The sequence below is a fragment of the Nerophis lumbriciformis genome, linkage group LG22, assembly GCF_033978685.3.
Source record: "Nerophis lumbriciformis linkage group LG22, RoL_Nlum_v2.1, whole genome shotgun sequence".
Classification (NCBI taxonomy): domain Eukaryota; kingdom Metazoa; phylum Chordata; class Actinopteri; order Syngnathiformes; family Syngnathidae; genus Nerophis; species Nerophis lumbriciformis.
This window is the reverse complement of record NC_084569.2, coordinates 30,141,984-30,169,287: the sequence shown is the minus strand read 5'-3', so window position 1 is coordinate 30,169,287 and position 27,304 is coordinate 30,141,984. Positions and strand designations below refer to the sequence as shown.

The 27,304-nt window shown below is 38.5% G+C and overlaps 2 protein-coding genes across 2 annotated transcripts in view; one reads left to right on the top strand and one right to left on the bottom strand.

Moving 5' to 3' along the window:
* The first annotated feature begins 1,094 nt into the window (after positions 1–1,094).
* gadd45gip1 (growth arrest and DNA-damage-inducible, gamma interacting protein 1) lies at positions 1,095–8,577 on the top strand. Its single transcript, XM_061973661.1, has 2 exons — positions 1,095–1,539; positions 8,199–8,577. The coding sequence occupies exons 1-2, from the start codon at positions 1,148–1,150 to the stop codon at positions 8,488–8,490; spliced, it is 684 nt and encodes a 227-aa protein (XP_061829645.1). The 5' UTR covers positions 1,095–1,147; the 3' UTR covers positions 8,491–8,577.
* Positions 8,578–15,702: 7,125 nt separating this feature from the next.
* LOC133615232 (tetratricopeptide repeat protein 39A) overlaps positions 15,703–27,304 on the bottom strand; it is a 77,006-nt gene continuing 65,404 nt past the window's right edge. The window contains exons 17-18 of the mRNA XM_061973656.2: positions 21,442–21,558; positions 15,703–16,136 (exon numbers count right to left, since the gene is read on the bottom strand). Of these exons, the coding sequence (XP_061829640.1) occupies positions 16,028–16,136; positions 21,442–21,558 (226 nt within the window). The 3' untranslated portion in view covers positions 15,703–16,027. The remainder of the gene's footprint in view (positions 16,137–21,441; positions 21,559–27,304) is intronic.

The window sequence follows — 27,304 nt, the reverse complement described above, 5'->3', positions numbered from 1 at the left end:
GAAACAACCCTTTTGTGTGAATGAGTGTAAATGGGGGAGGGAGGGTTTTGGGGTTGGTGCACTAATTGTAAGTGTATCTTGTGTTTTTTATGTTGATTTAATAAAAATGTTTTTAAAAAATTTAAAAAAAGATACCGATAATAAAAAACCGATACCGATAATTTCCGATATCACATTTTAACGCATTTATCGGCCGATAATATCGGCACGCCGATATAATCGGACATCTCTAATAGCAGGCCTACTAACTAGGGATGTCCGATAATGGCTTTTTTGCCGATATCCGATATGCCGATATTGTCCAACTCTTAATTACCGAAACCAATACCAACTGATACCAATATCAAGCGATGCCGATCTATACAGTCGTGGAATTAACACACTATTATGCCTAATTTAAACAACCAGGTATGGTGAAGATAAGGTCCTTTTTAAAAAAAATAAAAAAAATAAAATAAGATAAATAAATTAAAAACATTTTCTTGAATAAAAAAGGAAGTAAAACAATATAAAAACAGTTACATAGAAAAAAGTAATTAATGAAAATGAGTAAAATTAACTGTTAAAAGTTAGTACTATTAGTATTAGATTGAATTAATAACATTTAAAAAATCTAAAAACATTAAAAACGTATATATAAAAAATAAAAAAAACAATACCGATAATTTCCGATATTACATTTTAAGGCATTCATCATCTCTAGTACTAACCTTTAACAGTTAATTTTACTCATTTTCATTAATTACTACTTTCTATGTAACTGTTTTTATATTGTTTTACTTTCTTTTGTATTCAATCATTTTTTTTTAAATTTATTTATCTTATTTTATTAATTTTTTTTAAAAGGACCTTATCTTCACCATACCTGGTTGTCCAAATTAGGCATAATAATGTGATGATTCCACGACTGTATATATCGGTATCGCTTGATATCGGTATCGGTAATTAAGAGTTGGACGATATCGGAAAATCGGCAAAAAGCCATTATCGGACATCCCTAGTTGATGGTTGATTATATGACCGAAATAAACTTATTTCATCAATTCATTCATTCAGTATGAATAATGTGCTCCGTCGGAAGAGCAGCAACCAAACAGGCACTACAGAAGCCAGCTAACAAGGGGTCCTTCCTGAAAGTGGAGGAAAGATGGCCGCTTCTTTTCTCAGCAGGAGGACGTTGGCGCTTTCTAACGCCACTAAGGCGTGTTTAGCCTCCAAAATGATAAACCCTGCGAGCGGCATTGGAACACAAACGGCGTCGTATCACGCTAAGCCTCTCAAACTCAACCTGCGTCTCCCATACATTCCGGACAAGAGCAGCGAGAAGACGCCGGAGTGGCAGAAGACGGCGCAGTACGACAGGAAACTATTCGGCCGCTACGGCTCGGCGTCGGGGGTTGACCCCGCGTCGCTGTGGCCCAGCCACGCCGAGCTGGACCGCATCATCGCCGAGGAAAATGAGTGGAATCCTTCGCTGGAAGTCATGTTGGAGAATATCGCGGCCCAGCAAAAGGCGGAGACGGAACAGCGCCTCGCAAAGTGAGTGCTGCTAACATAGCTAATGTCATACGTCAGTCCCTAACGGACAGATTCCGATCCGAATACCTTCGGCTATTTCCGGAGAATGACGTCCAGTAGAAATCATTGAAAAATTAGACTCAGCAGTCGATATTGACAATTAAAAAGTCGTTCTCACAATTGTTGGATATGACTTGAAACCATAACCAAGCATGCATCACTATAGCTCTTGTCTCAAAGTAGGTGTACTGTCACCACCTGTCACATCACGCCCTGACTTATTTTGAGGTTTTTGGTGTTTTCCTGTGTGCATACTTATTTCCAACATTATTGGGGGCGTGCCTTAAAGGCACTGTCTTTAGCGTCCTCTACAACATGTCGTCACATCCGCTTTTCCTCCATACAAACAGCGTGCCGGCCCAGTCACATAATATATGCAGCTTTTACACTCACACAAGTGAATGCAAGGCATACTGGATCAACAGCCATACAGGTCACACTGAGGGGGGGCGTATAAACAGCTTTAACACTGCTACAAATATGCGCCACACTGTGAACCCACACCAAACAAGAATGACAAACACATTTCGGGTGAACATCCGCACCGTAACACAACATAAACACAACAGAACAAATACCCAGAACCCCTTGCAGCACTAACTCTTCCGGGACACTACAATATACACCCCCCCCCCCCCCCTCAACCCTGCCCACCTCAAATCCCCCCCATCTCCCGAATTCAGAGGTCTCAAGGTTGGCAAGTATGCCTGTGTGTAGTGTTTTAGTTCTTGTCTTGCGCTCCTATTTTGGTGGCTTTTCCTCTTTTGTTGGTATTTCCCTGTAGCAGTTTCATGTCTTCCTTGAGCGCTATTTCCCGCACCTGCTATTCCCCGCAATCAAGACTATTTTAAGTTGTGCGAACGCAATCCTTCTTTGTGGGGACAATGATGATTGTCATGTCATGTACAGATGTACTTTGTGGACGCCCTCTGCTCCACACGCTGCAAGTCTTTGCTGTCGTCCAGCGTTCTGTTTACTTTGCAGCCACTTCAGTTTTAGTTATTTTTGCATAGCCTTTCCTAAGCTTCAATGCCTTTTCTTAGCGGCACTCGCCTTTTGTTTATTTTTGGTTTAAGCGTTAGATACCTTTTTACTAGAGATGTCCGATAATATCGGGCTGCCAATATTATCGGCCGATAAATGCTTTAAAATCGGAAATTATCGGTATCAGTCTCTAAATTATCGGTATCGGTTTGAAAAAGTAAAATGTAGGACTTTTTAAAACGCCTCTGTGTACACGGACATAGGGAGAAGTACAGAGCGCCAATAAACTTTAAAGGCACTGCCTTTGCGTGACGGTCCAGTCACATAATATCTACGGCTTTTCACACACACACAAGTTGAATGTAAGCATACTTGATCAACAGCCATACAGGTCACACTGAGGGTGGCCGTATAAACAACTTTAACACTGTTACTAATATGCGCTACACTGTGAACCCACACAAACAAGAATGACAAACACATTTCCGGAGAACATCCGCACCGTAACACAACATAAACAAAACAGAACAAATACCCACAACCCCTTGCAGCACTAACTCTTCCGGGACGCTACAATATTGATCTATACTAAGTATAGTTAGTGTCGATATTTGTATTGATTCGCCCAGTTCCGTTTACATTCTGTGCGACCCTGTGTTGTGTTGCATGTTTAGTTATTCCTCGTCCTCCAATGATAATAATACTTGTGAGAACCAGTTTATTTGCCGCCGTGGAGGCGATGATTGCTTACTTATAAATGGCTTTGCACTATTGCGGGACATGAGCCACTAAGAATGCTGCTGAGGAGACGTTCCTTGGCTTGTCACTGTCAAATTAGCAGGACACTTCTAGAATGTGTCGTCAATTGGACTACAGACCATATCACGATATAATATCAGTCGATGTCGATAATTAATATTTTTCATGATCTATCACAAATATGAGAAAAATATATTAAATGTAAACTATTATTTAAAATCTAACCTTACTAGATTTATTTAGTCATTGGAATGTGTAACTACCTGACTTTGTCTTTTTTTTAAAAGCACAGCATAGTCTTTCCTAATTAAGGGAAATGTCAACTCAACCATGGAAAACCCTCAATGCTAAAATCACAATACTTAACAATAACTTCTTAATTAAGGTGCAACAATAATGAAAAAAAGCTTAATAAAGTGTAACAAAACAGTGCAAAGTGTGAAAATGTAAACAGGGAAACCTGAGGCGTGGCTCGGTCGGGAGAGCGGCCGTGCCAGCAACTTGAGGGTTCCCGGTTCGATCTCCGTCTTCCTACGTCCGTTGTGTCCTTGGGCAAGACACGTCACCCTTGCTCCTGATGGGTGGTGGTTAGGGCCGTGCATGGCAGCTCCTGCCATCAGTGTGTGAATGGGTGAATGTGGAAGTCGTGTCAAAGCCCATTTACCAATTAAGAACCATTTTTTCACCTTATTTCCTCTTTTTTTTTGCTGTTGTTTTTGTTTTTTTGTTTTGTTTATTTAATCGATGTATTTATAGATATTACTTAGGTTTTTTTTGTTGTTTCTTTCTTTTTTGGGGAGGGGTGGATGGGATATAAACAAAAATATTTTGACATTTAGGGCAGACAATAGATATATGATTTATGTGAATATGATGTAATGGATAGGAATGTCTGATGCTGAATGTCAATAAAAATAAAATGGAAAAAAAAAAAAAGAATCATTTTGTGCCGGTTTATTGGCAGGAAGTTACGTGGCCTAACATTTCATTTGGTCTGTTATTTTTGTTTAAGTATGGAAATAAATTAATGTTATGCAGTAATTACTATTTAAAATATTATTGGACGTCATTTTTTTTTTTAAGTAGCACATTTGTTATATTTTGTCCTTTATTTTATTTATACAGTCCTGCACTTTAGTTCCTACCTGCCGAATAGGGAACGGACGAGGGTTGAAAAGCAAAATGTAAGCGCAGCTGAGGACTACGGTACTTTTGAAAAAATCCCCCAAAACGTACATACTGTCGAGGTAGGGCTGGGCGATATATGGATATATCGCGGGTTTGTCTCTGTGCGATATAGAAAATGACTTATATCGTGATATTCGCGTATACGTTCTCACACAGTTGCTTTTAGCTGCGGGCATTACACTACATGTGTTTCCCACCCTTTCTTGTCTCTCCTTCTCACAGAGACATATAAACAAGCGCACCTTCTTACATACGTCACACGCCCTCCCGGAGCAGAGAGGTAGCTACATGGGCAACATTAGCTGTGATGCTAACGGTGCGTTGCGAGTAGTAATACAGGAGAGAGAAGGTGCGAATCTGGTAACAAATGGAGGAAGAATTAATTCCCAAGAAAAACAGCACAGGGTCCATTGTCTGGCGGTGGTTTGGCTTCAAGCGGGAATATGTTGAACAAGTATGCGGCAAAAGCGTTGCTACAAAAAGTAGCAGCACTGCTAATTTGTAGCATCATTTGAAATGTCACCCGCTAGAGAATGAAGAGTGCTTACTCCGCATGTCAACATCTCCATTCGGTGCCACACCAACAAAATGCCGAAGCAACAATTTCCACATCAACACTGTATGAAAAAAAAATCAACAACAGAAGGAGATAACGTCCGCAGGAACCTACCACATAGCGAAGGACATACACTGTTTGATTTCCTATTATGCAGCTCATTTTTATTTGACACTTATTGAAATATCTTGTGTGACATCATGCACAAAAGTGCACTTTATTTGTTTTTAACTATTGTAGTGGCGTTCTGTACAAAAAGTGCACTTTAATTTAGTGTTGTTTTGATATGTCATCTTGGTGACAATTCACAAAAGTGCACTAATAGCTTGTTTTAAAATGTCTCTGACAATCTTGCACTTTCTGTTTTGGAAATGACATGAATGTTTGTGCCACTGCTTAATAACTCTTTAATAAATACACTTTTGCTAAATTGACTTAATTGGGATTTCCCTCTCTGCATGAAAGTTTAAAATGAGCATATATTAATGCAGTATGAAGAAGAATGTTTTAATGTAGACACATAGAATCATCATACTGCTGTGATTATATGCATCAAGTGTTCATTCAAGGCTAAGGCAAAATATGGAGATATATATCGTGTATTGTGACATGGCCTAAAAATATCGAGATATTAATAAAAGGCCATATCGCCCAGCCCTATGTCGAGGTGACTTTTCCTGTTTTATTGACAATTTATTCGCTCTCAGGCACGCATTTTGAATCGCTCTTCTCACTCCATGCAGAGAATCAACAGCAAGACAACAAGAGGGCGCAACCAAACTTGTTACGGTTATGTAATTGGCTGTTAGCCTGTCTCTCCCATTTCTCAATGATCACTTCCTGCTGTGCCTTAGTTCATGCAACCAACCTCCGGTTTCTTCCGACCCCAAAAAATATACACAAAGCATTTTTTTTTTAATTGATATCGACATATTGATATCGTCTTATCGGCCCATCCCTAGTAATCAACATGCATTATCACGATATGACGATGGTATTAAAAGCTGAAATGTATATTATTTATATTGTCTACTGCACAACCTTAATAGTGGCATGTATAAAGTGTATGATGACTTAGGGATGTCCCGATCCAGGTTTTTGCACTTCCGATCCGATACCGATATTGACCTATCCGAGCATGTATTAAAGTTTAAAGTTATTTAGCTTACTTAGTTGTCAGAATCATGTTGAAAAGTGTTTTAGTACTCTTGATAACAACTAGCCAGCTGAATTAGGGGAGTTTGAATAATACACAATGGTTGGTAACAAGAAACTGACCTGTTTATTCAAGAATAAACACAAAATAGACACAATTATACATGACAGACAGAAATGGCATCATTGAAACTAGGGCTGGGCGATATGGCCTTTTTTTAATATTGCGATATTTTAAGGCCATATTGCGATACACAATATATATCTCGATATTTTGCCTCAGCCTTTATGCATATAATCACATCAGTATGATGATTCTATGTGTTTTGATTGATTGATTGATTGAGACTTTTATTAGTAGGTTGCACAGTGAAGTACATATTCCGTACAATTGACCACTAAATGGTAACACCCCAATAAGTTTTTCAACTTGTTTAAGTCGGGGTCCACTTAAATTGATTCATGATACAGATATATACTATAATCATAATACAGTCATCACACAAGATAATCACATTGAATTATTTACATTATTTATAATCCAGGGTGTGGAGGGAGGCGCCGGATGTAAGTGTCAAAAAGACAGCCAAAAGAGTTTGATATGAGAATACATCTAAAGTTAAAATATAGGGTAGAAATGCACCCATTTGCAGGAAATGTAGTCTTGATTTTCAAAATTTCCTTTCAAGGCTTGCATGTCTACATTAAAACATTCTTCTTCATACTGCATTAATATATGCTACTTTTAAACTTTCATGCAGAGAAGGAAATCACAACTAAAAAAAAAATCACACATTTTTTCATACGGTGTTGATGTGGAAATTTTTGCCTTGGCATTTTGATGGTGTGGACGTGTGGCACCGAATGGAGATAAGCGCCTCGACAGACGTTACAATATTTGAACAATGATGACGAAAACTGTTTTCTCTGTCGTGTCCGTGTGTCGAAAATTGTTATGCGCTTATTTTTTTATTTGATTTTGTGCGTGGCATATAATTGCTATGCGCAGAGGACGATTGAGCGGTGCGTAATTGCGCAGGCGCGCACCTTAGAGGGAACGTTGGTCACACGGCTGCGCTAGCATCACAGCTAACGTTAGCCATGCTGCTACCTCTCTGCTCGGGGAGGACGTATACGTATGTGACGTATGACGTGACAGTATGTGAGAAGGTGCGCTTGCTGTCCGTGAGAGGGAGACACAGAAAAGAGTGAGAAGAACCTGTCGTGTAATGCCAGCAGCTAAAGGCAACTGCGTGAGAATCCACAGACCTGTGGATGTGTTGAAGGTGTGCTGGAAAATGCGGAACGGAAATTAGGGAGCAGCAGAAAAGTGGAATGTATTATTTAAATCGGTGCGTTGGAAAACACGGAGCGGAGTTTTTTTTAAAACTGGATCTGGATCGGCATTTTCCCATGCCTTGCCGATACGCATTTTTTGGCAAATATCGGCGGCTGATCCGATCCAAATATCGGATCGGGACATCCCTAGTATGAATTGTGATAACGCAGCCTTTTTGAGTATAACTTTACAGAAGCTAAATCTGGCCCACCATTCAATTCCATATGAATAATGTCAAGTGCACATTGTTAATAAACTGAGAATAAAACAAGTATGATTGTGGTGTAGCTTTTACGCTCAATATTAGCTCTTGGTTGTGTGCAAAATTGGGAAAATCGACCCCATGACTCTCCAAAGTTATCAATGACCACATGTCTATAAATGTTGTAATAAAAAATAGTGGTGATAGTGATATTTTGTGAATTATATTTACTATTTTGGGAAGTGCAGGCGGTGCAATGCACAACCTGACACCTCTGCGAGCTTGTTTATATACATAAGTGGACTGTTAAACAAGTGTGTTTGCAGTCCATCCAAGTTCAGCTCCCACTCCCAGCCAACACGGCGGCCTGTCAATCAAACGACGGAGCCGCGGAGAATAACATCTGTTATAACCATCGTTTTCTATTTGTGTCGCAGGGAGCAGCTCATAGCTGCAAACATGGCCAAAATGCCCAAGATGGTCGCCGACTGGCGCCGAGAGAAGCGTGAATCGAGGAAGAAGCTAAAAGAGGAGAAGGCGCGCCGTCAGAAGTTGCTGGCGGAGGCCAAAGAGCGTTACGGCTCCACGGTGGACCCTCGCAGCGCCAAGTTCCAGGAAATGTTAGCTGAACTCGAAAAGGAGGAGAAGAAAAAGAAGAAATTATTGAAGCGCAGGCAGAGAGAAGAGCAGGCGGCTGTTCCGGTCACTCCCCCTGTTGCTGCCTCCTAAACTTGCTCTTTACGGACTTCTAACAACATTAAACGTTGGACCGCTTCACTGCTTATTTTGTTTTGAAATAAATGTTATTTTCCACCATTTATTCTTGATGTTTGACTGCCACAGTGACAAATATCTGAGACTGCATTTTGTTTGAAATACTGTGAAAAGAAAGGAGTTAGAGGAATAAAGAGTGTACAGAATGGCTTTGACAACTTCTTACATGACATCTACACCCTGTAAAAGAGCCATTTCACTAAGTCTGACAATACTTACCGTATTTTTCGGAGTATGAGTCGCACCGGCCGAAAATGCATAATAAAGAAGGAAAAAAACATATATAAGTCGCAATTTTTTGGGGAAATTTATTTGATAAAACCCAACACCAAGAATAGACATTTGAAAGGCAATTTAAAATAAATAAAGAATAGTGAACAACAGGCTGAATAAGTGTACGTTATATGAGACTCGTTTTCATTGAGGGCCACGTCGCAGTTATGGTTGCCCTCAGAGGGCCGCTTTTAACAGTGAATAATATACAGTATAAATATAAATGTGTATATATAAAACATGTGTATAATTGTCTATGTATTAGATTATTTTTTTAATGTACCGTATTTTTCGGAGTATAAGTCGCACCGGCCGAAAATGCATAATATAGAAGGAAAAAAACATATAAGTCGCTCCGGAGTATAAGGCGCACCGGACGAAAATGCATAATAAAGAAGGGGAAAAACATATAAGTCGCTCTGGAGTATAAGGCGCACCGGCCAAAAATGCATAATATAGAAGGAAAAAAACATATATAAGTCGCTCCGGAGTATAAGGCGCACCGGGCGAAAATGCATAATAAAGAAGGAAAAAAACTTATATAAGTCGCATTTTGGGGGGAAATTTATTTGATAAAACCCAACACCAAGAATAGACATTTGAAAGGCAATTTAAAATAAATAAAGAATAGTGAACAACAGGCTGAATAAGTGTACGTTATATGAGGCATAAATAACCAACTGAGAACGTGCCTGGTATGTTAACGTAACATATTATGGTAAGAGTCATTCAAATAACTATAACATATAGAACATGCTATACGTTTACCAAACAATCTGTCACTCCTAATCGCTAAATCCCATGAAATCTTATACGTCTAGTCTCTTACGTGAATGAGCTAAATAATATTATTTGATATTAAACGGCAATGTGTTAATAATTTCACACATAAGTCGCTCCTGAGTATAAGTCACACCCCCGGCCAAACTATGAAAAAAAACTGCGACTTATAGTCCGAAAAATACGGTACGCCGTACCAAACAAAATCTTTGGATTGTGCTGTAAAAAAAAAACTGGCAGTTCAGTCGCCACAATTTTACCGTAATATTTGCAGTTTTTTTTTTATAGCATATAAAATAAATAAATACATGGAATTAAATTAAATTAAATGGAATGGAAAACCGGTACCACTGTTTTTTCCATGTAAAAATTCATGCAGGTTTTTTATACTGTAAAATCTATGGTTGTTGTGTTTTATAGTATATTAGTAGTACTCTATATCGAAAGTGGATTTTACTGTAAAAAAAAAAAAGTACTGTAAAATTTTTACATGAACGGTTTGTTGGATGACTTGCTTTGAAATCATTAGTCAAGCTGATATTTAAGTATTTATCTTCATTTGAACAATAACATTGTTTTGAAATGTATGATATAATATTTTGTGTTATTATTAGAGATGATTAAAATGTAAATAAATGTGATTGCATACAGTATCGTATTTTTCGTAGTATAAGTTGCTCCGTAGTATAAGGCGCACCGGCCGAAAATGCATAATAAAGAAGGAAAAAAACATATATAAGTCACACTGGAGTATAAGTCGCATTTTTTGGGGAAATGTATTTGATAAAACCCAACACCAAGAATAGACATTTGAAAGGCAATTTAAAATAAATAAAGAATAGTGAACAACAGGCTGAATAAGTGTACGTTATATGAGGCATAAATAACCAACTGAGAACGTGCCTGGTATGTTAACGTAACATATTATGGTAAGAGTCATTCAAATAACTATAACATATAGAACAGGGGTCACCAACACGGTGCCTGCGGGCACCAGGTAGCACGTAAGGACCAGATGAGTAGCCCGCTGGCCTGTTCTAAAAATAGCTCAAATAGCAGCACTTACCAGTGGCTGGGGAGAGGGAAGTCTGGGCTTCCCTGCTTAGGCTGCTGCCCCCACGACCCGACCTCGGATAAGCGGAAGAAGATGGATGGATAGATGGATGGATGGTATTTATTTACTAGCAAGCTGGTCTCGCTTTGCTTGACATTTTTCATTCTAAGAGAGACAAAACTCAAATAGAATTTGAAAATCCAAGAAAATATTTTAAAGACTTGGTCTTCACTAACTGACAAAGAAACAGATAACAGATTTGGTGTCCAGTTCAAAGTGTGACATGATTTATTTAAAAATTTGAGAGTTGACTTTTGTATTTTACATGAGTTATTATTTGTACAAACATGGTTCAAAGTAAATCATGATTTGTTAAAAAAATGTTAGTGGCCAGCTAGTTAAAATGGGATATTGTGATTTCACAAGACTGTCTTAGAAGTGATCATTTGAAAATGTTCAATTTGAAAAATGTGCACTTAGAGGAAATATAAAAATAAAGTGTTGCATATTGATATTTATCTGTTTCTATATATATTTATTGTGAGAAATCAATAAGATGATCAGTGTTTCCACAAAGATAAATATAATTAATTATTAATAATAACAGAGTTAAAGGTAAATTGAGCAAATTGGCTATTTCTGGCAATTTATTTAAGTGTGTATCAAACTGGTAGCCCTTCGCATTAATCAGTACCCAAGAAGTAGCTCTTGGTTTCAAAAAGGTTGCTGACCCCTGATATAGAACATGCTATACGTTTACCAAACAATCTGTCACTCCTAATTGCTAAATCCCATGACATTTTATACGTCTAGTCCAGGGGTCGGCAATCCAAAATGTTGAAAGAGCCATATTGGACTAAAAATACAAAAAAATATCCGTCTGGAGCCGCAAAAAATTAAAAGCCATATTACATACAGATAGTGTGTCATGAGATATAAATTGAATTTAGAGGACTTAAAAGAAACTAAATGAGCTCAAATATACCTACAAATGAGGCATTATGATGCAATATGTACTATAGCTAGCCTAAATAGCATGTTAGCATCGATTAGCTTGCAGTCATGCAGTGACCAAATATGTCTGATTAGCACTCCAACAAAACTCACCTTTCATGCACAACCTTAAAAGTTTGGTGGACAAAATGAGACAGAAAAAGAAGTGGCATAAAACACGTAATAGAAAGTCGGAGAAAGTTATACATGTAAACAAACTACGGTGAGTTCAAGGACCGCCAAAATTAGTAGGACAAAACGGCGCTCGCCAAATACTCGAATCAGTGAAGCATTTTTAATATAAACAGTGTGCTTTATAACAATTAGGGAGGGTTGTGTCATGTTTGTCCTCCTACAGAAACCATATTACAACAAAAAATAGATTGTTTTCCCCTCATCTTTTTCCATTTTTCATACATTTCTGAAAAAGCTCCAGAGAGCCACTAGGGCGGCGCTAAAGAGCCGCATGCGGCTCTAGAGCCGCGGGTTGTCGACCCCTGGTCTAGTCTCTTACGTGAATGAGCTAAATAATATTATTTGATATTTTACGCTAATGTGTTAATAATTTCACACATAAGTCACTCCTGAGTATAAGTCGCACCCCCGGTCAAACTATGGAAAAAAACTGCGACTTATAGTCCGAAAAATACGGTACATTGAACTACTCAAAATGGGCAAATTTATTTCATTTCTGTGCAAGGTTCCTATGGGGAAGATGACACATTTTAGTAACAGGACTGAGTTTTTAAGGATAGAATTAGCAAATGCATGGAATATAGCCATGTGTGGTTTGTAGGCTAATAAGATAAGCCTGTGATTCAACACAAATATTTAAGTAACAAGATTTTTACTTTTGTGTTCATAGTTGAAATATCGAATATACAGTAAAATGAGCGAACTTTAGGTCTTACGGCCTGAAGATCTAAATGATGCAACTTCCTGTGGACCATGTGATTTGACCGTCAGGGAGGATAACGTGAGTGAAAACACAGAGAAGGGAAGTGACAAATTCAACTTTTTTTTTTTTATATATAAGTAAATAAAACTAAAGATAGTTGGGATGAACATGAGTAAAACAAATATATACAGTACAGGCCAAAAGTTTGGACACACCTTCTCATTCAATGTTTTCTTTATTTTCATGACTATTTACATTGTAGATTGTCACTGAAGGCATCAAAACTATGAATCAACACATGTGGAGTTATGTACTTATATTCTAGTTTCTTCAAAATAGCCACCATTTGCTCTGATTACTGCTTTGCACACTCTTGGCATTCTCTCGATGAGCTTCAAGAGGTAGTCACCTGAAATGGTTTTCACTTCACAGGTGTGCTTGAAGCTCATGGAGAGAATGCCAAGAGTGTGCAAAGCAGTAATCAGAGCAAAGGGTGGCTATTTTGAAGAAACTAGAATATCAGAATCAGAATCACTTTATTAATCCCAGAGGGGGGAATTAAAATCTTCAGCACAATCCCATTCAAGATCAGACAAACAATACAGGGAGACAGAACAGGATCGCTGACGAGTCCGCCAACTTCCGGCGCCCTTTACAAAACATGTTTTCAGTAATTTCACTTTTCTTTTTTTGTTAAGTACATAACTCCACATTCATAGTTTTGATGCCTTCAGTGACAATCTACAATGTAAATAGTCATGAAAATAAAATGAGAATGAGAAGGTGTGTCCAAACTTTTGGCCTCTACTGTGTATATATATATATACATATATGTATAGATAAAAAATAAATTTCTGAGGGATTTAAATCGTATTTCAAAGTAAATGTGAGGAAGCAGGTTTTCATAAATATTTTTTCAGTGTTCATTATAGTTTAACCCTTTGTGGACATTCAATTTTTAAGTATCTTCAAAGCTACTAAAGACAAAAGTCCCTTAAGTTTTTGTGTGAACACATTTGGGATTATTTAGTTAAAAAAACTGTTTTAATTTACTTTGCTCTAATTTTTCTAATAATTTAAGTCACAAGTATATAAAACATTTTGATCGGATAATGTCACAGATTTAAATGAGTAAAAAACAAACTAATGTTATGCAAATGTATGCTTATTCAACTGTGACATCAATTGATCAAAAACCCTTCAAAGGGTTTATAAAATGAGATTTTAGCAATAATTTTTTTTTTTCATAATTATATGTCCTATTGTCTAAAAAGTGAAATAATTTGACAGTAAAATTTTTAAATTTATCATGGAAAAATAAAACCTCTTCGGAAAAACCTTGAATAATGGAGGAACACAACAAAACATATTGCCAAAATACAGCAAGCATTTACTGAAAACACCAAAAATGTCAGTCTTTGTTTCCCGAGTGTCAAACAAATCTTTTAAATTGTAGTCAGATCAATGTGCTTGATAAAAAAATATATCTTTTAAAAACCCTGTTTCCATATGAGTTGGGAAATTGTGTTAGATGTAAATATAAACAGAATACAATGATTTGCAAATCCTTTTCAACCCATATTCAATTGAATGCACTACAAAGACAAGATATTTGATGTTCAAACTCATAAACTTTATTTTTTTTTTGCAAATAATAATTAACTTAGAATTTCATGGCTGAAACACGTGCCAAAGTAGTTGGGAAAGGGCATGTTCACCACTGTGTTACATCACCTTTTCTTTTAACAACACTTAATAAACGATTGGGAACTGAGGAAACTAATTGTTGAAGCTTTGAAAGTGGAATTCTTTCCCATTCTTGTTTTATGTAGAGCTTCAGTCGTTCAACAGTCCGGGGTCTCCGCTGTCGTATTTTACGCTTCATAATGCGCTACACATTTTCGATGGGAGACAGGTCTGGACTGCAGGCAAGCCAGGAAAGTACCCGCACTCTTTTTTTACGAAGCCACGCTGTTGTAACACGTGCTGAATGTGGCTTGGCATTGTCTTGCTGAAATAAACAGGGGCGTCCATGAAAAAGACGCGGTTAGATGGCAGCATATGTTGTTCCAAAACCTGTATGTACCTTTCAGCATTAATGGTGCCTTCACAGATGTGTAAGTTACCCATGCCTTGGGCACTAATGTACCCCCATATCATCACACATGCTGGCTTTTGAACTTTGCGTCGATAGCAGTCTGGATGGTTCGCTTCCCCTTTGGTCCGGAGGACACGATGTCGAATATTTCCAAAAACAATTTGAAATGTGGACTCGTCAGACCACAGAACACTTTTCCACTTTGCATGAGTCCATCTTAGATGATCTCGGGCCCAGAGAAGCCGGCGGCGTTTCTGGATGTTGTTGATAAATGGCTTTTGCTTTGCATAGTAGAGCTTTAACTTGCACTTACAGATGTAGCGACCAACTGTATTTAGTGACAGTGGTTTTCTGAAGTGTTCCTGAGCCCATGTGGTGATATCCTTTAGAGATTGATGTCGGTTTTTGATACAGTGCCGTCTGAGGGATCAAAGGTCACGGTCATTTAATGTTGGTTTCCGGCCATGCCGCTTACGTGGAGTGATTTCTCCAGATTCTCTGAACCTTTTGATGATATTATGGACCGTAGATGTTGAAATCCCTACATTTCTTGCAATTGCACTTTGAGAAACGTTGTTCTTAAACGGTTTGACTATTTGCTCACGCAGTTGTGGACAAAGGGGTGTACCTCGCCCCATCCTTTCTTGTGAAAGACTGAGCATTTTTTGGGAAGCTGTTTTTATACCCAATCATGGCACCCACCTGTTCCCAATTAGCCTGCTCACCTGTGGGATGTTCCAAATAAGTGTTTGATGAGCATTCCTCAACTTTATCAGTATTTATTGCCACCTTTCCCAACTTCTTTGTCATGTGTTGCTTGCATCAAATTCTAAAGTTAATGATTATTTGCAACAACAAAAAAAGTTTATCAGTTTGAACATCAAATATGTTGTCTTTGTAGCATATTCAACTGAATATGGGTTGAAAATGATTTGCTAATCATTGTATTCCGTTTATATTTACATCTAACACAATTTCCCAACTCATATGGAAACGGGGTTTGTACAAGTTGAATTCTTTAGGGACGCACATAACCCCTTAATCCTTTCGCTACAGTGCGTTATCACCCTACGTCATCCAAATAGTGAAGTTACAATAAATCATTTACAGAGAGCCTTTAATCAGCTGTTGATTGGGATGTATTGTAAATGTAAACATTGTTCATACATGAAATGTCTCACAAGTCTGTTTTACACAAGTAAATGATGTCCTATGAATACAAAATGTAACACTTTTCTACTGTTAAAAGCCCATCAGGCCACACCTTGATCAGATAATTGGTGGGGAAAAGACTTAATGGAAACCCAGCATTGATGAAAGGATAAGTTAAAACCTGGGCATTGGTTAAAAGACTAAAAAGGGATTATGAGGGTGTGTCTACTCAACCATCGTCTCACTACAGGTGAGAGTCCTCGCCGTCCGCCGAGCCGGCCTTCAGTTTGGCCAGAGCGGCGTGTATCCGGAACTGTGTACGGGATTCCATGGAGTACTCCTTGTAGTTGTGCCTGATAGTAGAAGAACAACATTACTTCATTTCTCAAGTTGAACAGTTTGTTGTTCATCTGTGACTACATCTCTAGTACAATTCATCACCCTTTAGACTCTTTTTTTTTATTGTACTCTATTTAGGTTTTCATAAATATTTCTTCAGTGTTCATTATACAAACTCCGTTTCCATATGAGTTGGGAAACTGTGTTAGATGTAAATATAAACGGAATACAATGATTTGCAAATCCTTTTCAACCCATATTCAATTGAATATGCTACAAAGACAACATATTTGATGTTCAAACTCATAAACTTTTTTTATTTTTTGCAAATAATAATTAACTTAGAATTTCATGGCTGCAACACGTGCCAAAGTAGTTGGGAAAGGGCATGCTCACCACTGTGTTACATGGCCTTTTCTTTTAACAACACTCAATAAACGATTGGGAACTGAGGAAACTAATTGTTGAAGCTTTGAAAGTGGAATTCTTTCCATTCTTGTTTTATGTAGAGCTTCAGTCGTTCAACAGTCTGAGGTCTCCGCTGTCGTATTTTACGCTTCAAAAAGCACCACACATTTTCGATGGGAGACAGGTCTGGACTGCAGGCAAGCCAGGAAAGTACCCGCACTCTTTTTTTACGAAGCCACGCTGTTGTAACACGTGCTGAATGTGGCTTGGCATTGTCTTGCTGAAATAAGCAGGGGCGTCCATGAAAAAGACGGCGCTTACATGGCAGCATATGTTGTTCCAAAACCTCTATGTACCTTTCAGCATTAATGGTGCCTTCACAGATGTGTAAGTTGCCCATGCCTTGGCCACTAATACACCCCCATACCATCACAGATGCTGGCTTTTGAACTTTGCGTCGATAACAGTCTGAATGGTTCGCTTCCCCTTTGGTCCGGATGACACAATGTCGAATATTTCCAAAAACAATTTGAAATGTGGACTCATCAGACCACAGAACACTTTTCCACTTTGCATGAGTCCATCTTAGATGATCTCGGGCCCAGAGAAGCCGGCGGCGTTTCTGCATGTTGTTGATAAATGGCTTTCGCTTTGCATAATAGAGCTTTAACTTGCACTTACAGATGTAGCGACCAACTGTATTTAGTGACAGTGGTTTTCTGAAGTGTTCCTGAGCCCATGTGGTGATATCCTTTAGAGATTTATGTCGGTTTTTGATACAGTGCCGTCTGAGGGATCGAAGGTCACGGCCATTCAATGTTGGTTTCCGGCCATGCCGCTTAAGTGGAGTGATTTCTCCAGATTCTCTGAACCTTTTGATGATATTATGGACCGTAGATGTTGAAATCCCTAAATTTCTTGCAATTGCACTTTGAGAAACGTTGTTCTTAAACTGTTTGACTATTTGCTCACACAGTTGTGGACAAAGGGGTGTACCTCGCCCCATCCTTTCTTGTGAAAGACTGAGCATTTTTTGGAAAGCTGTTTTTATACCCAATCATGGCACCCACCTGTTCCCAATTTGCCTGTTCACCTGTGGGATGTTCCAAATAAGTGTTTGATGAGCATTCCTCAACTTTATCAGTATTTATTGCCACCTTTCCCAACTTCTTTGTCATGTGTTGCTGGCATCAAATTCTAAAGTTAATGATTATTTGCAAAAAAAAAAAAAGTTTATCAATTTGAACATCAAATATGTTGTCTTTGTAGCATATTCAACTGAATATGGGTTGAAAATGATTTGCAAATAACTGTATTCCGTTTATATTTACATCTAACACATATTCCCAACTCATATGGAAACAGGGTTTGTAGTTCAACCCTCTGTGGACATTCAATTTTAAGTATCTTCAAAGCTACTAAAGACAAAAGTCCCTAAGATTTTGTGTGAACACATTTGGGATTATTTATTTAAACTTATTTTTTTTAACTTACTTAGCACAGTGGCTTGTGGTTGGAGTGTCCGCCCTGAATTCAAACCCCGGCCGAGTCATACCAAAGACTATAAAAATGGGACCCATTGCCTCCCTGCTTGGCACTCAGCATCAAGGGTTGGAATTGGGGGTTAAATCACCAAAATGATTCCCGAGCGTGGCAACCGCTGCTGCTCACTGCTCCCCTCACCTCCCATGGGGTGGAACAAAGGGATGGGTCAAATGCAGAGGGTAATTTCACCACACCTAGTGTGTGTGACTATCAGTGGTACTTTAACTATAAATAAAATGTGTTTTTTGTTTCATCTGTCCAATTAGTGTTTGAGGGGTGCCCATTACGTCGATGGGGAGCTACCGGTCGATGGCGGAGGGTGTGTCAGTCGATCGCCAGCCAGGCATTAAAAAAATAGACCTAAAAATTAGCCATCATCAATCTTCACCAAGACGTCACTTTCGTCACTTGATTGACATTCACGGCACGGCAGATCATTATTAATAAAAAACACTTTTTATTTCAACAGACTCTCGCGCCGTACCTGCCGTCATAACTCTAAAGACCGACTGCACGGTTCCTGTCTTCACAATAAAAGCCCTGCTTCATCCTGCCTGCGCTAACAAAATAAGAGTCTCAGAAAAGCCAACAAGCTACGGAGTTTGCCGCCAATGTGTTTCTTGTAAAGTGTATAAAAAGGAGTATGGAAGCTGGACAGATAAGAGGGCAAAAACCAACCCCTTTTTAATGTGGTATTGGACAGAAAGGAGGACTTTTTTTCTCCTCCATTTGAAAATGTGGACGTTATCATCACTACTGTCTGATTCCAATCAATGCAAGTCATCAGAATCAGGTAATACACCAACTTATACTCTTGTCTTCATGAAAGAAAGGAATCTATATTTGTTAAACAGAGTTGGGACTAACCGTAACAGTAACGCCGTTACTTTCGGCGGTAAATAGTAATTTAACGCGTTATTTTTTTATATTCAGTAACTCAGTTACCATTACTACATGATGCGTTACTGCGTTATTTTACGTTATTTTTTATGTCGTATCGGCTAGAAACTGAGAAGATCTGAGTGTGTTTTATTGGAGACCTGCAGAAGAGGCAACGGAGAAGAGGCAACGGAGAAGAGGTGCGCTCTGTGCGTGTGTGTGTGTGTGTGTGTGTGTGGGGGGGGGGGGGGGGGTCTGGGGGGCGTGTCTATGTGTACTAACAAAACATCATGGCGAAACCGAAGCCGAGTTTCTTAACATGGAGATATTCTCATTACTTTTATTTTGTCGACCACAAAGAAAAGAACATTTTAGTTAAATGTAAGTTGTGTCTTGGATCAAAGATCCCATCTACTGCCCAAAACAGCAATTCCAATCTGCTGAAACAGCTACAAAAGCAACATGCTTTGACGAAGCTCGTAAAGAGAGACACAATTCACCTCCTAAGCAACAGCGACTGGATTTTAACGAGGCACTGCTAGCCAGGACAACGTTGATAGAGCCATTGCAGCGTGTGTGCTAGAAGACATGCAGGCTATTTCTACAGTGGAGTCACCCGCTTTCAGGCAGATAATTAGCATGATACTGGGCGTCAAATGACACCTGGACAGTGAGTACATAAAAATGGAAAACGAGCTAAAGAAGACGCTCCAAACTCTGCCTCTGCTCATCATTCAGCACTGAAGGTACACACACTCTGTCAATTCTCTTATATACTCTTTCATTCTAGACTTCTAGAGTGTTTGATTATCACATCACTCTAAATGTATAGACTATAAAGTTCACAAACATAAAGAGGGATGCTAGTGGGCCAGGCCAGGATATTCTCACTACTTTTCTTTTGTCGACCACAAAGAAAAGAACATTTTAGTTAAATGTAAGTTGTGTCTTGGATCAAAGATCCTATCCTAGCAATTCAAATCTGCTGAAACAGCTACAAAAGCAACATGCTTCGACGAAGCTAGTAAAGAGAGACACACTTCACCTCCTAAGCAACAGCGGCTGGATTTTAACGAGGCACTGCGCACTGAAGGTACACACACTCTGTCAATTTTCTTATATACTGTAGCTCTTTCATTCTAGACTTCTAGAGTGTTTGATTATCACATCACTCTAAATGTATAGACTATAAAGTTCACAAACATAAAGATGGATGCTAAAGTTAAAGTTAAAGTTAAAGTACCAATGATTGTCACACACACACTAGGTGTGGCGAAATTATTCTCTGCATTTAACCCATCACCCTTGATCACCCCCTGGGAGGTGAGGGGAGCAGTGGGCAGCAGCGGTGGCCGCGCCTGGGAATCATTTTTGGTGATTTAACCCCCAATTCCAACCCTTGATACTGAATGCCAAGCAGGGAGGTAATGGGTCCCATTTTTATAGTCTTTGGTATGACTCGGCCGGGGTTTGAACCCACAACCTACCGATCTCAGGGCGGACACTCTAACCACTAGGCCACTGAGTAGTGGGCCAGGCCAATCTTTCCTTATCTCTAAACTAAAACTGGGGAAATGTGTAGAGTGTTCTGGGCTTCAGACATGATTTTATTTCAGAATTCCTTGAGAGAGAAAAACGCCTGGTTAGGCTTTGTGTATGTAGTGTGTGCCTTCCTTGCTTTACAGCTATGTTGTTATTATGCTGTTTGTTACTTATGTATGTTATGTTGCAGCTATTTAAAATAGTTTTGTCAATTTGTTCTGGCCTGAAACAAATTGGCCCTTTGAAACATATCTTTGTCTTTGTCTGTTGTATGTAGACCACATTGCTTAGCAGAGTTCAGTGATGCAAATGCATGTCAAGTTGATCAACAGATTGTATTATACTCCAATGCAATAACAGTACTGAAATGAAGGCTAAAAGGGCATTAATGGGAGCTTTAAAAAAATGAGTAACTAAATAGTTACTTTTCACAGTAGTGCATTACTTTTTGGTGTAAGTAACTGAGTTAGTAACTGAGTTACTTTTGAAATAAAGTAACAAGTAACTGTAACTAGTTACTGGTTTTCAGTAACTAACCCAACACTGCTGGTATGTTAAACATGCTTGTATTATCATTAAACACCTTTAACTTGTTAACAAAAACGTCTCTTTCATAAATAAATAAATATAAATTATGTATATGAATGAGATAGATCCCCTCCACGTGGTCAATTGAAAAGTAGCTGGCCTGCCATAAAACAAACTCATCTTTGAAAAACTAGCACAGGCAGAGAGCGCCCTCTGCTGGTTTTAGAGTGAAACTGCACCAGGACGCATGTTTTCCTTCTTTGTTCCACCAGTATTGCAAAAAAACTGCAATTTTCTACCCCAATTTAAACCTATATACACACAGTAAGTAGTAGAATGTAAACCCTGTATGGCAGGCAATGTGTGCACTTTGTAAAGCTCCTGTAGAAAAGTCAATGCTTGTAAAATGAGACTTACTTGGCTTTGTGCAGGAGTTTGATGGCCTCGTCCCTTCTGCCTTGGTCAATGTAGAGCAGACTGAGCTCCACCATGGAGTTGGGAATGAGGTAGTGGTCGAACCTGAGCTTCTTCTCACTGAGCAAAGTCAAACCAAGTCATGGTATCGCACTGTACTTATTTCAAAAGAAGCAAATGCATGTCTAAAAACTCCTAATGCTTTGAAAACATTTTGACAAAAGAAAGTGAGTGATAATGTAACGAGACAAGACTCAAAATGGCGCAATTTATCGATTTTTATTTGTTGTTGTTAATTCCTGGCTTTTTCAAAATGAGCGAATCGCGGCGGTGGACAGGCGGATTTGCGACGAAATTGCGACCTGGGACACCAAAGAGCTTTGTAATCGTAAATAAACAAACTGTTGAATAATTATTTATTGGTGTGCAAATCAAGCATTATTCCAATCAAATATAAATCCAATCAATCAATTTAGTAAAAATTGTCAGAGTGCACTGAGATTATAAGTACCGTATTTTCCGGACTATAAGCCGCAATTTTTTTCTTACGCTTTGGACTCTGCGGCTAATAAAATGGTGTGGCTAATATAAGGATTTTTCTATGTTTGTATTCAACAAAAAGTTTTCATATCCAGAGGTGGGTAGTAACGTAGCGACACTGACTCCCGATGACTTCTACGAGACGGAACCGGCCATTTTGGATACCACGCTTGCGCAACTTTTCAATTCGGACACCGAAGACGAAGAATTCGAAGGATTTACGAATGAAGAATAACTTCAGAAGGTGAGCGCTATGTTTATTTTGTGTGTTGTGACATTAACGTTCGAGCAACATTATGTTACTATTGCTCTACACCATTTTGAATTTTACTATGTTTGTGATTGCACATTTGCGTACATTTTGGGACAGAGTTGTTAGAACGCTGGTTTTCAATATATTATTAAAGTTTGACTGAACTATCTGACTGTTTTTTTGACATTCACTTTAGCGCAGCGTTTTTTTGACATTCATTTTAGCGCAGCGTAGGCGCGGCTTATAGTCCGGGGCGGCTTATTGGTGGACAAAATTATGAAATATGTAATTCATAGAAGGTGCGGCTAATAATCCGGTGCGCCTTATAGTGCGGAAAATACGGTACTCTAACCACCTCTGTTCATATCACACCAACAGACACTGAAAAGGTGTTTTATTGTTTGTGCTAAGGCCCCATCTTCTGGATGAGTTCCCTCACTGCGGGTTGAAAATGTACTTCCTGTTTTGCGCCTTGAATCAGAAGTATGTCCATTTTCGTCCGTAGCATTTCTACTCGAAAGGACTCTTCATTCATCACGCCAAGCAACGTTTGTAACTTTTACAATATAACTATAACTACAAACTTACTGAACCGTCTTATGTGTGATGTCTGTAGGAGTGTTTTCATGCATATTTGTATGTGTTATCGCAATGTCGTCAAGCTAGCATCGTTAGCATTAGTGAATATGCTAACACATTTTCCCTCTCGGGACTAAAAAGGGGGTGAAGGGGGGATTTCCACATGATAAATAAATAAATGATAAATGGGTTGTACTTGTATAGCGCTTTTCTACCTTCAAGATACTCAAAGCGCTTTGACACTACTTCCACATTTACCCATTCACACACACATTCACACACTGATGGAGGGAGCTGCCATGCAAGGCGCTAACCAGCACCCATCAGGAGCAAGGGTGAAGTGTCTTGCTCAGGACACAACGGACATGACGAGGTTGGTACTAGGTGGGGATTGAACCAGGGACCCTCGGGTTGCGCACGGCCACTCTCCCACTGCGCCATGCCGTCCCATGAAACTGTAATCATGTGAGCAGGCTACTGTATAAACACATATCGTAATTAGGGATGTCCGATAACATCGGACTGCCGATATTATCAGCCGATAAATGCTTGAAAATGTAATATCGGAAATTATTGGTATCGGTTTCAAAATTATCAGTATCGGTTTCAAAAAGTAAAATGTATAACTTTTTAAAACACCGCTGTGTACACGGACGTAGGGAGAAGAAAAAAGCGCCAATAAACCTTAAAGGCACTGCCTTTGCGTGCCGGTCCAGTCACATAATATCTACGGCTTTTCACATACACAAGTGAATGCAAGCATACTTGATCAACATCCATACAGGTCACACTGAGGGTGGCCGTATAAACAACTTTAACACTGTAACAAATATGCGCCACACTGTGAACCCACACCAAACAAGAATGACAAACCCATTTCGGGAGAACATCTGCACCGTAACACAACATAAACACAACAGAACAAATACCCAGAACCCCTTGGAGCACTAACTCTTCCGGGACAATATACACCCCTCGCTACCTCCTATCCCCCGCCCCCTCAACCCTGCCCACTTCAACCTCCTAATGCTCTCTCAGAGAGAGCATGTCCCAAATTCCAAGCTGCTGTTTTGAGGCATGTTAAAAAAAATAATGCACTTTGTGACTTCAATAATAAATATGGCAGTGCCATGATGGCATTTTTTTCCATAACTTGAGTTGAAGTTGTTTTCTTATTTTGTAAAAACCTTGTTACATTGTTTAATGCATCCAGCGGGGCATCACAACAAAATTAGGCATAATAATGTGTTAATTCCACAACTGTATATATCGGTATCGGTTGATATCAGTATCGGTAATTAAGAGTTGGACAATATCGGAATATCGGATATTGGCAAAAAAGCCATTATCGGACATCTCTAATCGCAATGTTATAAAAAATATTTTACACAGTGGTAACCCATCACCGACCTCTTCTAAAGTTTTACGTATCATTGTAGCAACCAACGTTCCCTCTAAGGTACGCACAGCAAATCTATGCCACGCACAAAATCAAGTCCCATCTGAACTCTAAACAAAATAAACGCATGACAATTTGTTCTGGATGATTTTGCAAAGCAACTGTGAGTGACAGGTGACGACAGGCGGCCACAACAGCTAAAACAATGTCCGTCAACGCTGTTCAATTATTGTAACGTCTGTCAAGACAGGAATTCCACCGATCACTTTATTGAGCTAAGGCGTGTATTTTCGGCCGTAACCACACCAAAAAACGTTAGTAAAAACCTATATCTGGTAAAACAAGTCATTTTCTGCCGTACAAACCAAGCTTAAACCAACTGTCATCTGTTATATTAACTGCTCACTCTTTCTCACCTGCACAAATACCCACACTCATGGCACTTGACCAATGATGCGTTTATGGCCACACAAAGTGTAAATGCCATGTCGTTACATATTGACACCTCAATCATATGTGTGCTTATTCTATTGTCATTCATTTAGAATATCAATTTATGGATATCAATCATGAAATGCTGTTACTGGATTACAGAAATGCTAATAAAAAGACATTTTACGGACAGAAAGTTACAGGGATGCACACGTTATCCCATGCTTACATCTCATTGTGCAAAAAGGGAATGTTTTAAGGCACAGGTGTCAAACTCAAGGTCCCGCGACCACATTTTATCTGGCCCGTAAACATCTGGATGTGTCAAAGTACTTAATATTTTCTCACTAAATGTAATGGATTTTTTTTATTTTGAGAGAAAAAATATATGTACCTTATTTTTCGGACTATAAGTCGCAGTTTTTTTCATAGTTCGGCCGGGCGTGCGACTTATACTCAGGAGAGAGTTATGTGTGAAATTATTAACACATTACCGTCCATCCATCCATCCATTTCCCACCGCTTATTCCCTTTGGGGTCGCGGGGGGCGCTGGAGCCTATCTCAGCTACAATCGGGCGGAAGGCGGGGTACACCCTGGACAAGTCGCCACCTCATCGCAGACACATTACCGTAAAATATCAAATAATATTATTTAGCTCATTCACGTAAGAGACTAGACCAGGGGTGCTCATTATGTCAAACACGAGCTATCGGTCGATCGCGGAGGGTGTGTCAGTCGATCGCCAGCCAGGCATTAAAAAAATAGTCCTAAAAATGAGCGATCATAAATCTTCTATATGACGTCACTTTCGTCACTTGATTGACATTCACGGCACCCGAGGGTCTTCTGAGATGACGCTGGCTGCTGCCAGCTCATTAAAATTATCGACAGGAAGGCGAGAAACACTTTATTTCAACAGACTCTGGCGCCGTACCTGTCGTCAAAACTCCAAAGACCGACTGCACAGTTGCACAATAAAAGCGCTGCTTCATCCTGCCTGCGCTAACAAAATAAGAGTTTTAGAAAGCTGGCGTGCACAAGCTGGCAAGCTACGGAGTTTGCCGACAATGTATTTCTTGTAAAGTGTATACAAAGGAGTACGGAAGCTGGATAAATAAGATGGCAAAAACCAACCACTTTCATGTGGTATTGGACAGAAAGGAGGACTTTTTTTCTCCTCCATTCGAAAATGCGGATGTTATCAGCACCACTGTCTGATTCCAATCAATGCAAGTCATCAGAATCAGGTAATACACCAACTTATGTTTTTGTCTTCATGAAAGAAAGGAATCTATATGTGTTAAACATGCTTGTATTATCTTTAAACACCTTTAACTTGTTAACAATATTAACTATATGTGTTAAACATGCTTGTATCATTAAACACCTTTAACTTGTTAACAATATTAACTATATGTGTTAAACATGCGTGTATTATCTTTAAACACCTTTAACTTGTTAACAATATTAACTATATGTGTTAAACATGCTTGTATTATCATTAAACACTTTTAACTTATTAACAATATTAACTATATGTGTTAAACATGCTTGTATTATCTTTAAACACCTTTAACTTGTTGACAATATTAACTATATGTGTTAAACATGCTTGTATTATCTTTAAACACCTTTAACTTGTTAACAATATTAATTATATGTGTTAAACATGCTTGTATTATCTTTAAACACCTTTAACTTGTTAACAATATTAACTATATGTGTTAAACATGCTTGCATTATCATTAAACACCTTTAACTTGTTAACAAAAACATATATTTCATAAATAAGTAAATATAAATTATATATATGAATGAGGTAGATCCCTACGACTTGATCAATTGAAAAGTAGCTCGCCTGCAGAAAAAGTGTGAGCACCCCTGGACTAGACGTATAAGATTTCATGGGATTTAGCGATTAGGAGTGACAGATTGTTTGGTAAACGTATAGCATGTTCTATATGTTATAGTTATTTGAATGACTCTTACCATAATATGTTACGTTAACATACCAGGCACGTTCTCAGTTGGTTATTTATGCCTCATATAACGTACACTTATTCAGCCTGTTGTTCACTATTCTTTATTCATTTTAAATTGCCTTTCAAATGTCTATTCTTGGTGTTGGGTTTTATCAAATAAATTTCCCCAAAAAATGCGACTTATATGTTTTTTTCCTTCTTTATTATGCATTTTCGGGCGGTGCGACTTATACTCCAGAGCGATTTATACTCCGAAAAATACGGTACATATATTTGTACATATGTATATTGCAACAAATATTACAGAATAGTATCATACTTTCCAAACATTTTTTTGTCTAAATAAAAATAACTAAAATACTTTACTTTACAGCAAACTACCCATCAAATGAATAAAAACGACAATACCTTTTGCGTTGTTCTTCACAGCATATTACTGTAAATTGAAAAAACCTACTACTGTTTTTTGCGTAAAAATTCCGTTAACCCAGCTGCCAGTTTTTGACTGTAAAATCTACAGTTGTTGTTTTTAACGGTGTATTACTGTAAATGGAAAAAGGATACATTTGTTTTTTACGGTAGAAAAACTGTCAGCTAGATCCGGAATAAAAAAATAACTTGTACTGTTTTTCCATTAACAATATAATGTTGTAAAAACCAACCAAAAAAAATTCTGACA

Coding starts and splice junctions, on each gene's coding strand:
- gadd45gip1 (XM_061973661.1), top strand. CDS start 1,148: ATGGCCGCTTCTTTTCTCAGCAGGAGGACGTTGGCGCTTTCTAACGCC. Junction 1,540..8,198: donor ACGGAACAGCGCCTCGCAAA/GTGAGTGCTGCT, acceptor TTTGTGTCGCAG/GGAGCAGCTCATAGCTGCAA.